Source organism: Alosa pseudoharengus, unplaced genomic scaffold (genome assembly GCF_046254945.1).
Source record: "Alosa pseudoharengus isolate Yale_2024_CS ecotype anadromous, Long Island Sound unplaced genomic scaffold, YU_APseudo_1.1 YU_APseudo_1.1_scf_19, whole genome shotgun sequence".
Lineage (NCBI taxonomy): Eukaryota > Metazoa > Chordata > Actinopteri > Clupeiformes > Clupeidae > Alosa > Alosa pseudoharengus.
In genome coordinates, this window is record NW_027468657.1 from 30,489,969 (window position 1) to 30,511,803 (window position 21,835).

Here is a 21,835-nt window from a genome sequence, read left to right on the forward strand (position 1 = left end):
AAAACAGTAGTAAAATAAAATGTAAAAGGTCCATACTCATGTGGAAGATAACACACTTTTGTTGTTTCATTCACACACTCCTGACATCACAGATGGCGGTTCCACAACATTAGAAAGGCCTGTGAGTGAGATAGGGCCTTTAACAGCACACATGTAGACTCACAGCACTTTGAACACTGGCCCACACCTATTCTCTCTCACGCACACACGCGCGTGTTTTCAAACATACACTGACTTTGTTAGTCTTTTTTTGTCTGAGATACCATCAAAACACACACATTCATGCTGTCCAGATAGGGCCCAGAACCTGCTCCAACACAGCTGCCTCAACAAAAGGTCGCCACATAAACACAGTGAGGGTTTTATCATTAGCAAAGCACCGCTCTTCACAAAGACAGCAGTGGAAAAAAAACACAAGGCAATGTTTATGGATGGAAATGAAAAAAAAGGAAAGTGTCTATAAAGTGTATTGGCTAAATGATTGAAGCATCATAGTATAAATAATAAATATCACCGAAAAACTGTGGCAGACATACTGTTTTAAGTTAGACTTAAATACACATATGTCATAAATGTTGTCAAGAGAGCAAGGCATTCTCTCTCCAAGCATTTCCATGTGTGCGAGCCATGGAGTAATCCTGAGCAGGAGTGGCAGAGCGCAGCACTCCAGCATCAGCCTCTTCCTGGATGACTCATTCCTGTTCTCCTTCGCTCTGTCTTTTTCTCCTCTCCCCCAAGTCTGTTTTCTCCCTCTTTCTCTCTGTCACTCACTGAATCCTTTCCACTCACCCTCCCATCTCTATCTTCCTCCTGTTTCGTTCATTTCTAATCTCATCCATTTTTCCCCTCAAACGTATGCCGGCTCAGCTGCTATATTTAGGCTTGGCAGCATGCCCTGACTGGCAGGTAAGGCAGCAGCATCTGCTCTGGAGCCTCTGAATGGGTCCTGTCTCCTTCCAGACAAAACAGGCGCACAGAAACTTTCTGCATCCTCGCACTGGCCACGTGAAGAGAGCAGCCGTCGAATCATTTCACCTGTCATATTTCAGTCACCTCCAAACAGTGGCAATAATGAGGCCATATTTTGCAGTGGGGAGAAAATGCCACGTCAGTGTGTGATGAGCGTCTGACCTCCTCTTAGATTTAGGACTCCCTCTCAGGGGAGAGATTAGAAATCACGGCGCTGCTGGCGAATAGGTTCACCCTAACAGCCCACAATAATGATGCAACGAAACTGCAAGATGGCTGTGCTACCTAACACCCTGTGTCGAGCTTCCCCGTGATGAATGACTCAGAGACTGCCCAGACATCCCACCGTCACGGTCTGGCACCGACTGCTGACACGGGCGGCGAGGAGCCAGAGAGGACCGTCTGGCCGCGTGGCGAGAGAGTAGAGGCCTGGCTGGTTAGCAGTGCCCATCCAGTCGGAGTGCGAGCGGACAGACAGACAGATAGACAGACAGATGGGGCGCCTGTCCCCTGACTCAGCAGCCTGGCGGGCAGGAGGAGGAGGGTGAGGACGCCGAGAGATAATATTATTTTTCACATCATCACACCACTCGCACCCACCTCCCAGTGCCCTACCCCTCCCTCCATTGCTGCCTCCTAGCACATGCCGGTAATTACCACCCTGTTTGTCTTTCATTACCATTAAAAGAGAGACGAAATGAGGAGAACAAGGGAGGGATATAAAAAGGGAGGATGAGGAGAGAGGGGGATGAAATGAGAGATGAAGGAGTAAATCAAATGAGCAGGAGGTTACGTTACAGTGGGAGGCTGAGAAGGCATACAGCTGTCCAAACCAGTAAATAATGACACCCTTCTCAAAAATAAGACATTTCCCTTTAATAGTGTCAAAGACATTGTAATATGTCACAGGTAGTTCTTGAATCTTTTCTAAGTAAAATGATATGGGAGCTTATATACATACTGTACACATAAAAGCGGATCACATATGCATTTTAAGACCGGCATTGTTGTATATTGTAGCACAAATTTGATTTGAACATTTGCACACATACACACATAATGTTATGATAAAGGGCACAAATGGTGCAGCAGCAGCAGTAGTATTCATTAACATCATATAATACACACATTATCATACAAGAGGAAATACAGGTAACATTATAGATCAAAAAATAGGCTCTGGGTGGGTTGTAGCACTACCAGTGGTCTGTTTGTTTGAACTTGAACACTGTATTCAGGTATATAGCTTACTATGGGACACATCAACACATCAACTAAAATCTGCACTAACACTGACCTTAAATGGCGGGCATGGATGCTGTGCTACCTACCACAGTATACTGTTTCTGAGGGGCGTGCAATCCAGATACAGGATCAGTACATTCATATTCTACACAGTCTGACCTACACTGCAGCTTCCACTTTGTCTATGTCGGCTGCCACGGAATAGATCTTGTCTGTTTATACACAAAAGTCTACATGATGTGCAGACGCATAGGCAGGGAGAGAGGGGGGATCCCCTTGCACATGTTTTTCTAATCATTTTTTTTTTGGGGGGGGGGGGGGGGGGTAGCCATACAATTAAGACATTGTAGCGAGCTAGAGACTAAATAGTCTGGATGCCTGCCTTTGAAGTAGCCAGCAAAATGCCAAACTAATGAAGGGGCTGTGTTGTACGCTGGTTAGATTATCCCCTTTTTGAACTGAACCTATCAAGTCAAAAGTGCAAAAGTAAGAGCGGTCATACCAAAGTCTCTGGGATCAGAGAGAGAGAGAGAGAGAGAACAGGACTGTTCAACTGCATGTTCTAAAAATGAAAAGAAAAATGGGGCCCAGTATAAATATAATAGTGTCTAAACTGCTAGTGCGTCTGTTCGCTTAACTGCCCCGATATCCATTTGAAGGGCCTGAAATACCACACACCTACTGACCCTACACAAGCCTCTGTTCTGTCACATAATGATGGGGTGTTAGGGTTGTGACACTTCAGCCAAAACAAACAGGGAAGAAAAGAACCAGAACCAAGAGAGGAGAAACAGGAGACATCCACCGTGTCTGGCCCACACATAAACAGACAGCTAAAACATGAATGGGCACATACTGCAAACAGAGGGACGTGCACACATGTGTATGTTTTGATATGGAATGTGAAAAGCACAACAGAGCCCATTGTTGGACAAGGGTATTATTCAAATTAGCAACTGTCTGACTTCCCTCCCTGGATAGCAGAATAGCCATCGGGAAACTTAACAATATAATACCGTCATCATCACTGCTGGGTCCAATGCCTCTGTTTAATAACAAAAAAGAGGTCATGTAAAATATTGTTAGCGTGAAGAAAGCGGCAGACTTAAGTTTGGCTATGAACTCATAAGAAATTCAGTGCTTGTAGAATATTTTCCTTTGAAACAGGCTTCCACCTCTTATATGGTTTATAATAATAGGCACTACAAAATGTTTGACATTAACAAAATATACTAATATCTATGCAACTGTAAATCTTTAAATATTAACCACAGTCTAATCACCAACCATTATGTATAAATGTATAAATTGATAATTGTCCTCCATGTAGAACACTGATTGTTTGTGTGTTGTCACAGTAGCAATTAAATTCACAAATTCACAGAAATAATGCATAGCTCAATAAAAAACTCAATATAAAAAATAAATATATTAAACTCCAGATAATGTACAGTTCAATCCAGTCCACAAACAGTATGTTCACAAACACATCAGTGACTTTGTGATCTTTTTCCCCATACTGCTCGGAGTTGACGCTGCTGTTGATTAATACACTATATAGTTATTTCTCTTTTTTTCTGGCCTGCTTAACCTTCCCCTTTCTCCCCTGTTTAAATTCAGTCCAAACACAGACATGTGTGTGGATGCCAAATGTGTACATACTAGGCCACCCAGACAGATTCTGTGCAGGCGGATTAACAGAAAACAAAAACAGAGAAACAAAGAAACACTGCGTGCAAAAGAAACACGTCTTGGGGATACTATCTGCAAAAGAATGAGGCTAAAATAACATAAGGACAATAACACAAACGCACATGTCTACAAATCTAGAATGCTTCTCGTTTTTGTTTTTCATTCTGACTACAAAATAAGCTTATGTTCACCTGCTCATAATTAGGCAGGTATCTGTGTGTGTGTGTGTGTGTGTGTGTGTGTGTGTGTATGAGAGAGAGAGAGAGAGAGAGAGGAAAAGAGAGAGCGGGAAAGAGACTGATTATGACATTATAGCTTTTCTTAGGATGTGGTGGTTGTGTGGACTACTCAGAGTGGCTGTAATGAATTAAAAAGGAATGAATCAAAGGGACTAATTCAATTGAAAGTAAGATTGACTGTGTGTGTGTGTGTGTGTTCCTGTGTGTGTGTGTGTGTGTGTGTGTACGACTGAGTGTGTGTGTGTGTGTGTGTGTGTGTGTGTGTGTGTGTGTGTGTGTCTCACAGCACTCATGGAATAAGGCCAGTTCCCCTTACTATTGACATTCCCCTCACTGCCTAGCCAGAGCTCAAGGCTCTTTCAATCCTAACAGAAAAAAGAAAGATGGAGGGGAAAAAACAAACAAAACAAACACAAACACAAAAAGACTCAGTGATCTAATCTGCGGGTCCGTGATAAGGCTATGAATATATGAGCAGACCTATAGACCACACAGATATCTCTTCCAACCATCCTGAGCCCACAGTTAAAATCAGCATGGCCAGTGTAGACACACACCATCCACTATATCTGCAGTGATGATCACATCTGCCATGTTTAAATCCTATATACCACAGACATGACGCTATTCTCTTCTACTGCATTGCAACAGTAGCTCTCTTATCGTTCCCTACAGCCAATCTCTCTGCAACCTACAACTGTCTTAAACTGTTGTATGCTCAATTGTCAGGTATCTTGTCATAAGTGTGTAACTATGTTAGGTGGAAAGCCTGACTCACGTAGAAGCATTCATATGGCAACTGGCGATATTCAAGTAATTTCAATTCCACAGGCAGTTTTTAGTAAGTTAAAGTAGTAGATGTAAAATTCCCTAGATTTGTCATTTGTAACCCCTATAAGCAAAAAGCTAGGATTGCAATAAATCCATTTCAGGTTAGATCTGTTAAAACTGCACACCCATTTTGCCATCAAGGGTAATAACATACCCTTTCCATACCCTTCTAATAGTCCTGGTATTTGGGTCTTGTGCCCAGGAGACCTTGACATGTCCGGGTCATGGGAATCCTTTCCTTTTTTCAAACATTTACGTTGTCTACATTACCCTTTAACCTCATAAAGAAGCAACATCATATATTTGTCTATACACATGGTGACGTTCAGCTGCAAATGCTATCAAAGCAAGTATGTGGCAAGCCTGGAAGACACACAACATAGACACAGACACATAGGTAGATCAGGGCATCTGCAGATGCTGTGGTGGATGGCTTTGTTTAGTGGAGAGGGATCATGAGAAAGTCTTGTCAACGGCACACACTCCCTGTCCCACAGTCTTCATTCACAGTCTATGGAAGTTCACCACCCACCTGCCCCTACCGCCCCCCACTGTCCTCCCAACACCCGGGGAAGCGTTCCCCTCTCCTCTCCTCTCCTCTCCTTAAAGCTATGAGGACCAACAGTGGTTATAACCAGGAGGAAGTGAGTGTTCATCAACATCATTCCCTCACCGGTTCACACCTGAAAGGAGAAGACAACAATGGGCAAACATCAAGCCATGAAGTACAGAGGCAACTCCATTTTGGGTCCATAACATGACATCAGGTCACTGCTAAGTGTGTGTGTGTGTGGGGGGGGGGGGGGATTAGGGGGACAGTTGTGTCCAGTTGTGCCCAGTGTCTGACCTGCAGCTGTGCTGGTTGAGTCTTTTTCCTCGACGTGTGCAGCCCGTCTCCCTCAGCCTGCACTGGCACTCACATGACTGGGGGTCGAGGGTCCGCCAGCGCCCGGGGCAGGGCGCGCACTGCACCTGCGCGGGGGGAGGAGGGGTGCTGGGCGTGGGGGAAACACTAGGAGGACCAGTGGTCCAAACTGGCCGTCTGTGTTGGAGGGAAGATGAGCAAAATCTGTGTGTATCATTATGTTGGACAAAACTGCTATACTGTCGCTGCTTATACTGACTACAAAAATGAAAGAGGAAGCTAACAGAAATGACTATCATTCAAACAAGATAGGTTAGTTTCTTAAAAAATGGACACAAATGCACTCATTCACTCATTTCCATTAACACACATTTCCATAAAATTGGAGTCAGCAGCAGTGGTTCCATAGCAGTTAAGCCGTCTGACTGTGGAAAAAACCATACAGCTCACATCCTTACAAAGTCATTTCCATGGCTCTGGGGAAAAATGCTGGGTGCAATGCATTGGGACATGGAGGCAGAGCCATGCGCTGCCACAGTTGAGATAGACGACGATTTTAAAGACTGTGGTGTGGAGGTCAGAGTCCACCCAGGACTTTGAAACGCCGCCTCAAGCTACTCTAATTTGTCGCCTGGGAGAAGGAGCTGTCACTCTCCCTGGCTGAACTAAGCCCAGGCCTGAAAGAGGAAATATACAGCTGAGTGACTTAATTAAGGGGAGAATCAATCTTTGTCTCGACTTAAGTGGCTCTCTGTCCAGTCGGCTGGGAGACAGCGACTGAGCATTATAAGGGAGCAAATTAGCCTGATTTCACACCTGCCACCGACTCAATCCAAGCATGGCTGGATGATGGATGGCAGTGAGGGACACACTGTCTAAACGGACTGACCTTGACTCGAGGCGGTCAGACGTGACTGACGAGGGGCCGTACGAATGAAAAGGAAAAAGGAAACGAAAAGGAACATTTGGATTCTTTCGTTCATCAGTCTAGCTGTGAAGAGTGAGGGGGGGGGCTGTGTGGGAATGCCTACGTGCAGGTACACACATCAACACCGCTGCGCATTTGTATTACTAGGGCAAATCTGGCAGGTGGGGGTGGAGGTGTGAGCTGCGAAGCACATTTGGAAGGTGAGAGGGACATACGTGGGCTTGATCCTCCGGTTTTTCTTTCGTCGCGATTTTCCACGCTCCCTCTTTCTGTCTTTCCGTGTCGGCCTGTGATCTTCCTGCCTGGAGAGGAAACAAAAAGAGACACGTTAGCGCTGGCTGTGCCCGTCACTCCACATAGGGATTAGCACAAAAGATATTTCTTCAGAGTCATCTAAAATCCTGTACATCATGTGTGTGAGGGAAAGTGAGGAAAAGTGAGGAAACATATGAGGATTTGGGAGTGCGTGCACATGACCAGAGAAATGTGCTGTTCGGCGGCAAAAAGAGGTTAAGAAGTGCAGTGATTTATCTCCTCCTATATACGTGCATTCTCTGCCTCAGTGACCTCCAGTCAGCGGGGATTCGTAAAAAGCTAGTTTCTTTCAAAACAAAACTCATGCATCACTCGCCTGGAGCCTTCTCTCTCTCTCTCTCTCTCACACACACACACACACACACACACACACACACACACACACACACTCATCTCTCTCTTTCTCTCTTCCTCCTCCCTCTCTGATTCAAGTTATTCTCCAACTTTTTTAAGAGCCCCTAAGAGGCCACTGGCCTAATTAAGCAATAAAATGGATGTCCTCTTTCCCAACGCAGGAGACTTTGACACTCATCCAGAGACTCCAGACACTGGCCAGCTGGCCTGACCGCCAGGGCAGGAGAGGTACTGTATAATGGGGGCCTCCACACAAAGTGACTTAGAATGGCCTGAGGAAAACGTTACATATGTAAACTTAATCACAGCTATTTTTCGACCATGTGTTTACATTGGGTGGCTACAGTTTGCAAGCAACTGGGACATCTTGTTTTTGTCCATCGTGAAAATCCTATCCTAAGACCTTGTAGGATGAGATTAGGGAGAACCAGTGTCTGATGGTGCAGGTAGTTTCCCCTCATTCGCAGTCAATTAGCTAAATGATCTCAGCCATCACCATGGAGTCGCAAACAACAGTGAGAGGGAAGACCAGGAGAGAGAGAGAGAGGCGGAGGAATGGGCAGAGAAAAGAAAGACTACAACAGACAGAGAACAAAATGATGTTATCTGGTGACTGGGATTTCGAGTGGAGGACAAAAGCAACAATTCTCTTACATACACACACACACACACACAAACTTAGTACCTGGTTGGGGGGGTGTACATGTCTGATTTTGGTCTGCAAAGAACCAGACAGAAAGAGACAGAGAGAGAGAAAGAGATACAACATGTAGACATTAAAAGTTAGGTTTGGAAAGAATTCTAGAATAAATCTATTCAATCACAGAACAATGGTAAACTGTCTTCATCCTACATACATTACCATAATGACTATAAGAAACACAAACCAGGCTCATTATATTAGGATTTCACTGAAAGTCCCCGAGTGAGATATAGAATCCATACAGTATTAAATGCTCTGCATGGGAGAACCCAGTCTACAGACTCTCATTGAGACCCTGGGTTAAACCCTAATCCCAACCCTAAACCTCTGAATGGTCCTTTGAGATGATGCTCTCAATGACTTATAATAAAAATCAGGCAGCGAGCCAAATGGGGGCGTTTCTTTCGGATTCTGTACAAAAAAATGTGCTCCACTGGGACCAAGCGGGAAGGTCAATATGCATATGCAAAGGAGGGAGCGTACTCTCCAAAGAGTGGCCAAGTATTCACTGTATTGGTAGGACAAGAGTTGTACTGATAAGAATGTATTTGCATGTATGTGTGCGTGTGTGTGTGTGTGTGTGTGAGTGTGTGTGAGGATGAGGATGTGCACACGCATGCTCACCTGCACTCACACTGAGTGTGTTCGGTGAAGGGGAGCTGGACCATCTCATGCTTCATGTATGAGGTCTTCATCAACTGCGGAGATTGAGAGGGAGGAAGGGAGGGAAAGCCATGGTCACGAATCACCATCGGGGTGGCATGCTGCACTGGCATGCATAGTAATGACAGCATCTTTTATTCACTAACACCTTCTATACATACAGAGCCAACGTGCACAAAGTCCAGCTCCTGCCCATTAGGACTCCCACATTTTGCCCTTATCTGAATATGTATGGCTCACATTCAGGCGCGTGGTGTGATTGTGTGTGTGTGCATGAGTGAGTGAGTGTGTGTGTGTGTGTGTGTGTGTGTGGAGAATGTACGTGGGGGGAGCAGGCATGTTTTCGAGTGAGTGTGTGTCAATACTGATTTCTAACGTGTTTGTGTATAGAAGATAGACAAGGGAGAGAGTGGGAGAGAGGGAGAAAGAGAGAGATGGAGAGAGAGGGAGGTAAAAAGACGAGGGAGAAAAAGTGTGATGTATTGCTTCTTACCTTCATAACCTTTGCCCTCCTCCTGTTTAGGGAATGTCTGTGTGTGTCTGGATGTGTCTGAATAGTGGTGTGGAGACTTACTTCCAGGGCAACATTAGGAAGGTGAGTTGAGTGTTGTGAGTGTGAGTGCACACAATCACTATAGCCAACAGTGTGTGTGTTTGTGTGTGTGTGTATGTGTGTATGTGTGTGTGTGTGCGTGAGTGTGTGTGTGCGTGTGTGTGCGTGTGTGTGTGTGTGTGTATGTGTGTGTGTGCGTGTGTGTGTATGTGTATGTGTATGTGTGTGCGTATGTGAGAAAGTAAGAGATGATTTCTAGAGCAGGGGTTTTAAACTGATTGTGATCTAGGTAACACCATTCTGACCAAGAAGCAACCAGAGGTGTCTGAGGGGTGATCCCCTACAGGGCCACAGTACTGAATGTGTTGTCAGGGACCAGCAGCAAAGGCTTCACGACTGGTTGAAAAGTGCTGCTCTGGAGTAAGAGCGTGTCAGTATGTGTGTCTGTACATGTCCATGTCTGTGAAGTTTCTCTTCAGTGTGAGCATGGATGTAAATCTCTGTCTGAGAGATCCATACTGAGCTTGTGGTTGCATGTGAGTGTATGTGTGTGCGTGTGTGTGTAAACATCCATGCAATCTTGTCTGTGTGTGCATGCCCGTGTGTGTGTGTGTGCACCTCTGCTCCTCTGTGTGTGTGTGTGTGTGTGTGTGTGTGTGTGTGTGTGTGTGTGTGTGTGTAAACTACATGAGAGCACCTCTGCTCCTCTGTGTGTGTCTGTGTGTGTGTGTGTGTGTGTGTGTTTGTGTGTGTGTGGGTGTGTGTGTGTGTGTGTGTGTGTGTGTATACATGGAGATCCGTCCGTACCTCCATGGTGAGTGTGTGGGTGCGGGAGGGCACGCACTCCAGGGCCTCGTCGGCGCAGCAGCCCCCGCAGCGGCGCACGGGCACACAGGAGGGCAGGTAGAGGAGGTGCGTCTCCTCGGGGAACTCCCGCCACACCTCCAGCAACACCTCCCGTGGCTGGCAGCTGCTCCGCTGGTACACGTCCATCCACTTCACCACTTCACCAGGGAGGGAGGAGAGGAGGAGAGAGGGAGGAGAGGAGGAGAGAAAAGTAGTGTGAGAGTGGAGTGATGGAGGACATGAGACCAGGTGAGCATAGGTTACAGACTAACACAGTGTGTATGTGTATGAGAGTTTCATGTGTGTGTGTGTGTGTGTGTGTGTGTGTGTGTGTGTGTGTGTGTGTGTGTGTGTGTGTGTGTGTGTGTGTGTGTGTGTGATTGGGTGTGATTGGGTGTGTGGGTGAGAGAGAGAGAGCTCATTGAAACAGACAACAGAGTGCAAAGGGCCATGGAAAACAGAAGGCCAAGAAAAATCATTAGCATTGCATGTGCCAGCTGGGAGCTTGCTAACTCCTGTGAGTCCCTGCTGGAGTCCCTCTCCTGACAAGTGCTGTGCGCACTCAAGAAATGGGAGGCAGGAATAGCAGTGAGAATAAAAGTTTTCTGATTGGCTCAAAGAGCTGTGCTCAATTTTAGCTGCTGATTACAGAGCCGGTTAGATCTATTTTAGTGATTCAAGGCTAGATTTCCAGGATGCAAAGACAGTATAGGCATTATTTAAATCTGCTGCATAGAGAAGCTATCCATGTTCATCCATCTGATCATGAATAAGCATGTTGTGTCAAAGCGAAATGAATAACTACCTTCTCTAGATCTGTGGGGTTCTGTAGGTTGCCACTGTGTTAGCTAAAAGAGAGGGGGGAGAAACAGGAGAAAATGTTAGGGGGAAAACTGCTCCAAAACACTATACAGGCAATGTCATAACATTTCAACATGCATGAAGTGCTATATAAAATATGACCTTTGTTTGGACTGTAAATTCCGGTCATTTTTGAATCTCAACCTGGAACCATTGGCCAAGCGTGAAAATCTGAAGAGTGCACACACACACACACACACACACACACACACACACACACACACACACACACACACACACACACACACACACACACACACACACACACACACACACACACACACACACACACACACACACACACACACACACACACACACACACACACACACACACACACACACACACACACACACACACACACACACACACACACACACACACACACACACACACACACACACACACACACACACACACACACACACACACACACACACCTTGGCTGGATACTAACCGGTCTGGGCTTTAGAACAAGGTCACTGTCAAGGGAATGTAGACTTTGCTCTAAACTCTGCCCCCTCTCCCCCTCCCTCTTTGTCACCACATTTGCCTTTGCCCAGGTCTCTGCCTCTCTGTGTTTGCGGGGGTGTATGGCCGTACATGTTTGTGTGTATGTGTATGTGTGTGTGTGTGTGTGTGTGTGTGTGTGTGTGTGTGTTCGTTCCTGAGATTCTAGGAACTAACAAGTGACAACTATATTCTTACATACAATCCACCACACACATCTCTAGTATACATATACATGTGAATAAATCAAAACAATTGAGCAAACAACTTAGGGAGGATATCAAGTACACACGGGAGGGAGAGAGGGAAGGAGGGAGTGAAGGAGGGAGGAACGATGAAGTAGGGAAGGGGAGACACTGGGAAGGACTGCAGACCCAAATGGTGGGAGACGAGGAGAGATTATTTTAAATTTTCACGTGACTCGTTTGTTACCTTTTAGATATACACAGTTTCAACAATGTTATTGAGCACCAAAAATGAAGGCCAGAGCAGACTGGCTGCCAGCAAACCCAGTGGGTGTTCATGTTGTAATATGAGGGAAGGGGCAGATAATTTCTTCACCACCACCATTTCAGACAAACACACACACACAAACTTCACTGGCATCAGAACTACTGTGAAATACGGGGCCAAGATCTAAGCTCAAAAGGAGACTGGCACTGCCATGGACAGACACACACACACACACACACACACACACACACACACACACACACACACACACACACACACACACACACACACACACACACACACACACACACACACACACACACACACACACACACACACACAAATCAAAGCAGTGCCAGCTCTTGCAGCAGAGGCAGTCGCTCTATCCAGGCTTCTCTGCGTCAACTCTACCCGGCCTCCTTTGAGGTTTGTGAAGAGCCTCCCACCCGCTCCCAGCAAAGCTGCTTTCTCAACATCACTGGCGTGATCCTCCCCCCTATCTCCCGATGCTGATGCCACAGCAGCGCAGACACAGTACGTCCCCCAGCTGGGGCTTTCCTGTATAATATTTCAATTGAATCATCGTCCAGTGTGCCTCTGGTCTGAGTCTGTCCAGCTGACATGGCGAGCGGCGACTGGACTATTCTGCAGAGCGGCTCGAGGTGACAGAGGCCGGCCTGGCACTCAGGGGACTCACAGACTGTGACGTCATCACCAAGCGGAAGATAACTCCCTCTCGTGAGTGAGTCACTGGCAAAAGTGGCACATAGGCTACACACATGTACAACTAAATATTCCAACACACATGCACACAGATCAAAGCGGCACAATGGGTCCCCAGTCAAATTACTGCTGTGACTGTGCACCGAGATCATTTAATACTGAAAGTGCAATTGTACAGTCAGTTAATTAATATACAACATTGGCATCTTAGATTTGTTACAATTCACTCATGTGTTAAACCTAGGGCACTGAGTGAGCAATAAGTGCAAAGGTTCTCAATTCAGCACAACACTGAGACAGGAATATGTGTGTGATGTCATCCATCCCTCATGTGATTCTTACATTTTCTGTGGTGGATTTATTTTCTCCAATATGTGGTGGATTTCATCCATGTGCAATAACGGTCTTGACAGATACAGGAGCAATCAGATTTTGTTTAGATTAATTAGAATTAGAACATATTTAATACACACTATCCTCATAGCCTATCAACAAGTTTAATAGAAAACAATATCAGATTTAAAACGAAGGCCTACTTATAAGCAATAATGTGTATTCCATCCAAAACATTGGATCACTAGTCTATAGGCCTACGCTAAGATAAGTAGGCTAGACTACCTATTTCAGATAAATATTGAACTAGAAACCAGTTGCGTGTAGCTTGTGTGCATCTTCTATTAGTCCAAATGTGACCCATTACATGTTTCTATCCTGAGTAGCCTAAGGCAGCTGTGTTGGCTAAATGGCAAGACTTCTGTGTCTTCAGAGAATTTGGCGTTTAGAATGAATCAGCACAACCTCACAGCGAGACCATGTCCAAGTGGTCTTTGTCTGCGCGTTCACCGATTTTTGACCTTTTTTGTGGTCACGATTTAAATATGAGCTGGAAGCGCATAACCTCCTGTGACGCTGTATGGCATAAAACACTTGAGGCAAATGTCAGTGGCCGCCCGGACAAATGTTTAAATCATAAACGTGAAAAAAAATGCAAACATCACAACCTGCGTAGGATGATAACATAGGTTTCAGAAGTCGTCACAGTCTGCTGGCGCAACTTGATATCAATCGGGCGGTCGAGCCGGTTCGATTAACAGGCTTAGCCTTCCAGGGGGAAAAAAGCTAAAATAATATAGCTATACATACCTTGCCACAACATATGGGTATTCCTGTGAGAGAAACAAACTGAAACACTCCAAGGATAACTTGCAGTCTTGTTCCCATTATTAAGTTTTCCAAAGACACGGGAATAGTTCTGTAAATTATAAAATGCTTATGTCCTCTTCCTTGAATTCTTTCTAAAAGCACCAATACGTTTCTAAATCCATTGTTCCCAGTTTTGTACAATGAGTAACCCAGTAGGTGAAAGCCGTGATAATTTGCTGTGTAGGACGTCTAAACACTGAGCGGTCACTGCCCCCATTATGGCTTTGCATGGGTCTTAAAAAGATGGACTGATTAAGCTAACTTCATGGGGTTCGTTCTCGCCTACCTGTGCAGACAGGCGAAGACCATACGTTAGTAAGACAACTTAACAGTCAGCTTTGGTACTATTAGCCTACTTAAAATCATGCGCTTCAAAAATGCTTTAATTTTGGTTGTCAAGTAGCCTATGTAGGATAGCCTACAAAATAAAGCTCATAGCACTTTACTAATGAGGCGAATGAATTAAATGTGTCTTCCGTAGATTATAATGTAGGCCTAATGAAAGAGTTTTCGTAAAACAGGATTGCAGAAACAGACTGAATTGACAGGTAAGACTTTTCTCATAGATGCTGCCCAGTTAGGTCCAAAAAAAAATCAACCGATGGTTAATTACAAGCTAAATAGGAATCCATATTCCGGCAATAATAGTTTTGATATTCCACCTAGAAAAGAAAGCGCGTAGCCTATGCATGTGGTCCTCTGTGAATCGTTGACGACAGGCTGGTCCGATCCGCCTCACGCGGCACATCTCACGACTACTGGAGGTCACTGTTAAATCGTCTATCCCCCGGCTATGGCTTTCAAGTCAAATAGATGACGTTTCGTTGAAGACACGCTCCTCTCTTTGACTTAAACGATTGTGCGGTCTAACCAAATACTCGTTGAAACACCAGTGTCTAATATCAAACACAGATTAACTAGGCTACATCGTGGAAAGAAAACGCTGTATTTATTTGTTATGACCGTTTCCCTCATTCCCTTTGCCCTTCAGAACAGTGAAGGCGCACGCGGCGCAACTCTCCTTTTGCGCGTAACCATTGCACTGCCAACTTTTTTAGCCAGACCTGATTCGCGCTTATGTGGGCGCAGGTGTAACGTTCGCTCTTTTCATTCGTGACCCGGTTGGTCGGTTGATGATTAACCGCGACTTTCCTCGTCGTTTGGTAATTTCTCCAACCTAGCCTGTCGTCTCTAAAAGGTATATAGACCCAGGGAATAATATGAAAACCCAGTAGCTTAACTCTTTAATGCATGCATCTTAGGTCACAGTTCAAGCAGTTAAGATCTTGTATCCAACAAGAATAGAAAATGTGCAAAACCCCCTTCTGTGTAGTAAATGATCCAATTTCATCATAATCCTTTGATGGAGCATTATTCTCACACACCAAATGTGCCTCAACGTCACAGTTAAATCTGTTTGGGTTATAACAAGCACAAACCACATGTGGGATAGTGGGATGAGGGCTGTGTTATCTACTCTTATGTGGTTTCTGCCCTGCACCGGGTGACACGGGCGGCATACTCAAACACAATTCCATAAAGCAAACCTTCAGAGCTGTTGTGCTTTAGGGAACTGCTTAAGAGAAGAGTCTGAGGTGGTCACTGATCATCAATGCCCAATCACTACCACTCCAGACAAAAAATGCTTTGGATAGATTTGCATCTTGGTCAGAGTTGTCCATTTGTTTAATTGTCTAGTCTATGTTTACTTGGTGGCACCTCTAACTACTAGTCTGTTTTATATGATACGATGCAAGAAATGCCTGCTGCCGTTGAGTCATTCCACCCCATTTCATATCTCCTTCATCGTGGTGGAGACCAGCACCTGCATATGGGCCACCATGTTATCTGAGCTTGATCCCAATGAGTCCTTGGCCCCAGTCACAGGGGAACGTCAACATCCGTACCAGACATTCCGGAAAGTGCCATGCTGTTGCACCTCAGTCGTCAAGGGATCCATCATATTAACTATTTTCCTGTGAGGATGATTTTGGGCATGAGGGCAAATAGGCTGATTTAAAGGGGATCTAGGACCTGACTGGTAGTCTGCAACTACACTACAATAAAAAGAAAAAGATATTTGTAAGGCAGGAGTGAGACAAATCCATTTTCAGTTGAGACATGACAATGTTTTATTGTGCAATATGGCACAAAATATTAAGGCAATCAACACAATATTATTTTAGCACACATGAAGTCACTGTGGTAATGTTGATTACCACAAGTTGCACACACGCTCACACGTAGTGATGTAGTGTATGAGCTATTTTATCTTTAATTAAAATACACAACTTACACAACCATCTCCAAAACATTGCCTATCAAGTGAGGCATAATATCTTTATGATTCACAATCAAATATTGCACTGCATGGGGTAACTCAGATTGAGTTGTAAATTGATTGCATGTACTGCAAGTCCCTCCACTGTGGGTTTCCAGGTAGCAAAGCACCATCCTCTTACTCACAAAACTTCCCATCTGCATCATACATGTGTAGATATCTACTGACACAACTCAAGTGTACAATTTTGTCTGGAATGCCAAATACAACCACAGCTTCTGCAAGTGTAACCAAATGAGAATCAGAGTCCAGAACTGGATAAGCAAATGCCTTTGAAGCTTAAAGTTCAACAGCTGCTAATCAGTTCCCCGGCTGAGACATTACATTATCCCACCCAAAGTGAGAAGCGTTCATGAGAACTTGTGCCTATAAAGAACCAAAAACATTCACTTCGGTGAACCAAATTCACACACTTTCCGTCTCAGTTATCAGAACCGAGACAAACAGGTAAGAATGGCTCAAAAACACAGCTAACTGCTAACACATTTTCATACAAGAACGGCTTCCACGCGTAGCATTCTCTGAGGACCAGAGGAGAAGTCCTTTGGTTCCAAGAGCCATCACTCATTTTTTCAAGTATTCTACTTATCGTCCTTGTTACGCACGTTGTATTTCTCAAGAAATTCAGCATGTTTCTGTCTCAGGATTTCTGTCTGTTTTTTGAATCCATTCATTCTGAAAAGACAAGGAAATACACACCAGTTTCATAACAAGTTCTACGGGCAACAGACACCTGCAACCAGGTTGAATTAAGAATGGAGTAAATTCTGAGAAAAAGATCTTGGTACATGGAGCACACATTGTCCAACAAAATGTAATCTAAACCTGGTCTCAGATTGCCTCTCGTCAGTAAGAGTTTTGGTCTCGCTAACAATTCACTGTGCATATGTGTGTGCCCATGCTTTGGCACTATACCTATGTTTTATGCATTACCATTCAGGAAAACTTTTACATGGAGTAAATGGACTTTTATGTCAATGTTAAGGGCATTATATAATTTCATTAACACTACAAATTATATCATAATGTGTTCTAAAATCCTTGAAAGGTCCTTACACACCTGGCTCTTTCTTTGGACTCATTGTAAATCTCAGTGATAGCTCGGTCCTTGTTGTCCATGAAGTTACTGTGGACCTCCTCCAGTTTTCTGATCAACAAGAACCATACATATTTCACACTGGGAATTAAGAAATATACATACAGACAATAGACAGAGCCACATGGACACATACTCAAACAACATGTAGCTTTCTGGCCTTACATGAGGTGAACAATGACATTCAAACAGGAAACACGTGATGTCAGCTCATCCTGTGTCATAGGTCTCAAAAAATAAACATTCCGACCACAATATACAAAAAATATACAAAACCTAATAGAAGCCTAAAGTACCATGGCATTGTCACCTCTACAGCTTTTACCATTTACCAGCACTCAGAATAAAGCAGGCTTTTGGCAATTAAATCTGTCTGTATCATCACAAAGCAAGTCAATGCACTGTGGCTCCTGTGATATGACCCCAGTATTGTCAACCCGGCATGCAAAAACACAGATTACAGGAGAGAAAACAGAGCGTGTGTCTGGGGACAGCCATGAGCACACATTAATGAGATTTATCTGGGCATGGTGGCGGGGAGCTGGGGGGGGGAACAAACGCCAGGCGCTTGTTAGCAACAAACCCTCGAACAAGTATGAGAATAAATTCAGCACAACAATTTCAATACACAGCGGAAACTAATTTTGACTTGAATTGGTCCTGCTCTGAATGAGATGTTATCTCAGGTCACAAACAAACAATACAATGTCAAGAAAATGTCACCTTCATGCTCAAATAAGAATAACAATCGTCAACTCAGACACCCTCACGGGCCCAGAAACAGCAACTGATAGATTAGCATGAGAACACACTGACTGACAGACACACGCACAATACTAAAATTATAAATAAATATAGTAATAATACTAATAAAAATAATAATAGCAACAACACACCAAAACCACATCCTCCTCACCTGAATCCAACAAAGTGGGCTCCCATACTGAGCACCATAGCCAGCACGCAGTAGCCCACGAGTCGCATGTTCCTCTTCTTCTTCTGCTCCCACTGCTCATTGCCTGTGTCCTGGGTGTAGCGGAACTGCTCCCAGTACCGCATGCGCTCCGTCTGGTCCGCACTAAGTGACACAGTGGAGTGGAGTCAACACGGGCACAGAGAAGGGGCTGGTTGGGATGTGTGGGAACGAAGCGCTGGGAGAAGAGAAAGCACATGGGGATTGTTGCTGGGTGTCTCACCTGGGGGTGTAGGTGTGAGTGGACGTTGGTCTGAAGGGTTGGTTCCCTGAGTAGGGGTGTCGGAGCCGGAGGTCGTACTCCTTCCTGCTCCCGTCTCGGCTCAGGACCCTGTAGGCATCGTTCAGCTCCACAAACTGGCTGTGAAGTTTGGGGTTGGTGGGGTCACTGTCTGGATGCACCTGAATGGGGCAACAAAGACATGATTCAGCAACCCGGAATTTAGTACACATGTCAGTGGGATTAAAAAAAACATGAAAACACATTTTGAATGATCACTGTTGAAGTAGTAACCCGCTTGTTTGCCTTACTCATCTTTATAATTCAATACTTCAATGAAGATACATGCAAGTGTTAAAAGCAAATATAATCAAGACATTTTTGTCAATGTTGCAAGCGCACATCAAAATTGAGAGTTTGTTCAAAAGTTAATGCAATATTTTTGATTCATAAAACATGACAGTTTTTTTTCCCATTTGAGGTATGTTTTTGTATGTAAACACGAGTGTAGAAGGACAAAATATGTTTAAAAAAATCATTCCCACTGGAAAGTAGTTTGGTGGGTTGGAAAAAATGTAAGAATGAATGAACAACGTTTACAGTAAGTTGCCAAGTATTTTGCCTTTAACACATTAGAGAGTCTAGATTATGCAATGCCATGATTCAACTGTGGAAAAATTGGACTGAGAGCAAATGAAAAGTTAATTTGGGGCATGATTGAGTAACCTGCTCGTGGAAAGAACTTGCTTGTCATACTTCAATGTCTAATCAATGTGAATCTTTCTTTTCCTCCTACTCCTACCATTGCACAGTCCCCTAGAGATTTATCATAGAGCTCTAATCTGTTTTTCTCATGGGACAAGAGACCCCTATCTCTCCCCCCTGTTCCCACATCCCCTGATAGAGAGCATGCACACACAGGACACATATAGACAAGGCACGAAGAAATAAACTCATGTGCCACGCATGAACGTAAACATGAAGCACACACTCTCTGTAAAAATACACACGATAACACTGAAAATAAACACCAACAAACATATGATGCGAACATACATACCAATGAATACTACACTGTTGAATGAGTTTAATGAGGCATTCATTTTGTGGAACAATACTGCCCCCCTGAGGGGAAAATGAGTATTATGAAAAAGACTCGTCGCTTATGAGAGACTCTCATGGGGCCTAAAGCCCTCAAATCATTCTCAAATTAAAGACTCTGAGACTCTTCCAGTTGAGGCCGGGATACTTGGTTTATCTCAGAGATAAATGACCTCTTATGATTCAGAGACGGTCTTGCTGCACTCATTAAACTATACAAGCTCTCTTTGTTCCCCCTGAGAATTACTACAAATTAAGAATGTGAGTGCCAATGTGTATATGAGATTAGTGAGTGAGGAAGGAAGGAAGGCGGGGAGGAGGATATAGACAGACAAAGAAGGGGGAGGGGTAGAACACTCAACCTTTTTGGACTTGTCAAAAAATGCTGTCTTGATTTCCTCCAATGATGCATCTTGTTTTACTCCAAGTAGATCGTAGTAATTTGCTGTAGATCTGTAGAAAAAGGTAGATGGTAGATAAAGACAAAGAATTTGAAGAATTCAAGAATAGATTCATTGAACTTAACATACTTAAACAAAACACAGTCCCTTACCTATTTACTGCTGAATGCGAGAACAGAAGCTTTGCACTTTTGTAGTAAAAAATGCAGCTATGGGAAAGACGGAGTTGGGCTTCCAGCTGCATTGTGTCGCTCAGTGTGTGCACAGGGAAATTGTGAGAAACCAATCTGCAGGGGGAAATATACAAAACAGAAAGTAATGCAGGTTAAATGGCCATGAACACACAGCTGATAGGATCTTTAAATAGAATGAAATTCCGTGGTTTGTTTCTCCACTGCAATCCGTGACATGGCAGTTTAAGTGTCACTATGCTTAGCAAGCCATGGACACAACAAATACGGAGAGAAAGACAGAGAGAGAAATGTTCTGTTCGTTGAGGTGCGTTTTTTGCTGTTACATTGAACGTAGCCTACCATTCATTCCATCGGGGATGCACAGTCAGCATCGCTTGAACTCGTGTGTTCTACACGTGATGGAACTTAAACAGAAGAAAAGAGGGGGGGTTTCCATACAAATGTGGCCTAACTGATAATTAGGACGAGGTGCAATAATAATGAAAGAACAAACCATTTATCTTTAGATAAGGTAGAAAAAGTACAGAAAGAATCGTTCATTTAGCGGCAAAATAAAATTACAAATGCAGCTGAAAGTAGAAAGTAGCCTAACCTACAGTCAAGCCTGGCTTGAAACCTGAAACAAATACCTATCGGCAACATATACATTGTCCTAATGTGGGACACTGTCTGGGACACCTAAGCTCCAGTGGATGTAGGTCTTCCCCAAACTAATGAATGTCAGTAAAACTATGGGAAAGTCAAAGCTGTAGGGTCCTGTGATCAACATGGGATGGATTTAATGTGTTGCTCTCACATTGTATAATACATACAGTAAGTCCGAAAAAGCAAAACATGTCCCACATTGCACATTAGGGCAATCCACCCTACTACTTGACATAATAGGCCGCCATGTGGGCTAGTCCATGTCTTAACTGGCAGGGGTGTTTTGACAAAGACACAGTTGACAAAGACACAGTTGCGTCTTACTTGGTGACCACATAATTTTTTGATTTAACGTTAGTTAAACAAGTTGTGATAACAGTAGGCTTACTCCGCTATCTCCAAATAACTGAAATTCAGACTGGTGCCTAAACAAAGGTTTCATAACCTCACTTCCAACAGTGTTGCATAACTCAAAGAGTCAAGAGGAGAGCAAGCGAAACATATTGTTCAACTATCGGTTTGTATTCACAACCCTGTGCCAACATTCTCTAAAATAGCAGCCTACTACAACACGATAACGTTATTTTCATAGAAATAGCACAAATGCATTTTAATTCCCTTTGTTTAGTTAAACATTTTGCAAACATTGAGACAATGCACACTCGAGATTTAGCTGATGTCTACCACTTTAACTAACCGTGCAGTTTATATACCAACGTTAATACGGCAATAGAAAAGTTTGTGCATTTCTAACAGTTCTGGTAATATTTGTCTGGACTGTACCTGATGCCTGCTGTTAGCAATGCTGCTAGCACTTACCGTCGCATGTTTTGAGTGTATTGGTGGGCGGGGCCAAACGTTCTCAAGAGTGGGCGTTCTCTCGTTCACGGGTGTTCAGCAGTGGTGTTCAG

General features: G+C 44.1%; 2 protein-coding genes across 2 annotated transcripts; both read right to left on the reverse strand.

Annotated features, from left to right (window-relative positions):
• Positions 1-1,848: 1,848 nt before the first annotated feature.
• On the reverse strand, positions 1,849-14,960 carry vegfba (vascular endothelial growth factor Ba). Its single transcript, XM_076292318.1, has 8 exons — positions 13,894-14,960; positions 11,009-11,051; positions 10,165-10,361; positions 8,766-8,839; positions 8,124-8,156; positions 6,985-7,071; positions 5,824-6,018; positions 1,849-5,659 (listed from the first exon to the last, which is right to left on the reverse strand). The coding sequence occupies exons 1-8, from the start codon at positions 13,969-13,971 to the stop codon at positions 5,638-5,640; spliced, it is 729 nt and encodes a 242-aa protein (XP_076148433.1). The 5' UTR covers positions 13,972-14,960; the 3' UTR covers positions 1,849-5,637.
• Positions 14,961-16,067: 1,107 nt separating this feature from the next.
• On the reverse strand, positions 16,068-21,749 carry dnajc4 (DnaJ (Hsp40) homolog, subfamily C, member 4). Its single transcript, XM_076292322.1, has 8 exons — positions 21,708-21,749; positions 20,619-20,683; positions 20,238-20,372; positions 20,047-20,137; positions 18,587-18,765; positions 18,307-18,468; positions 17,355-17,441; positions 16,068-16,969 (listed from the first exon to the last, which is right to left on the reverse strand). The coding sequence occupies exons 3-8, from the start codon at positions 20,327-20,329 to the stop codon at positions 16,876-16,878; spliced, it is 705 nt and encodes a 234-aa protein (XP_076148437.1). The 5' UTR covers positions 20,330-20,372; positions 20,619-20,683; positions 21,708-21,749; the 3' UTR covers positions 16,068-16,875.
• Between the last annotated feature and the right edge of the window lie 86 nt (positions 21,750-21,835).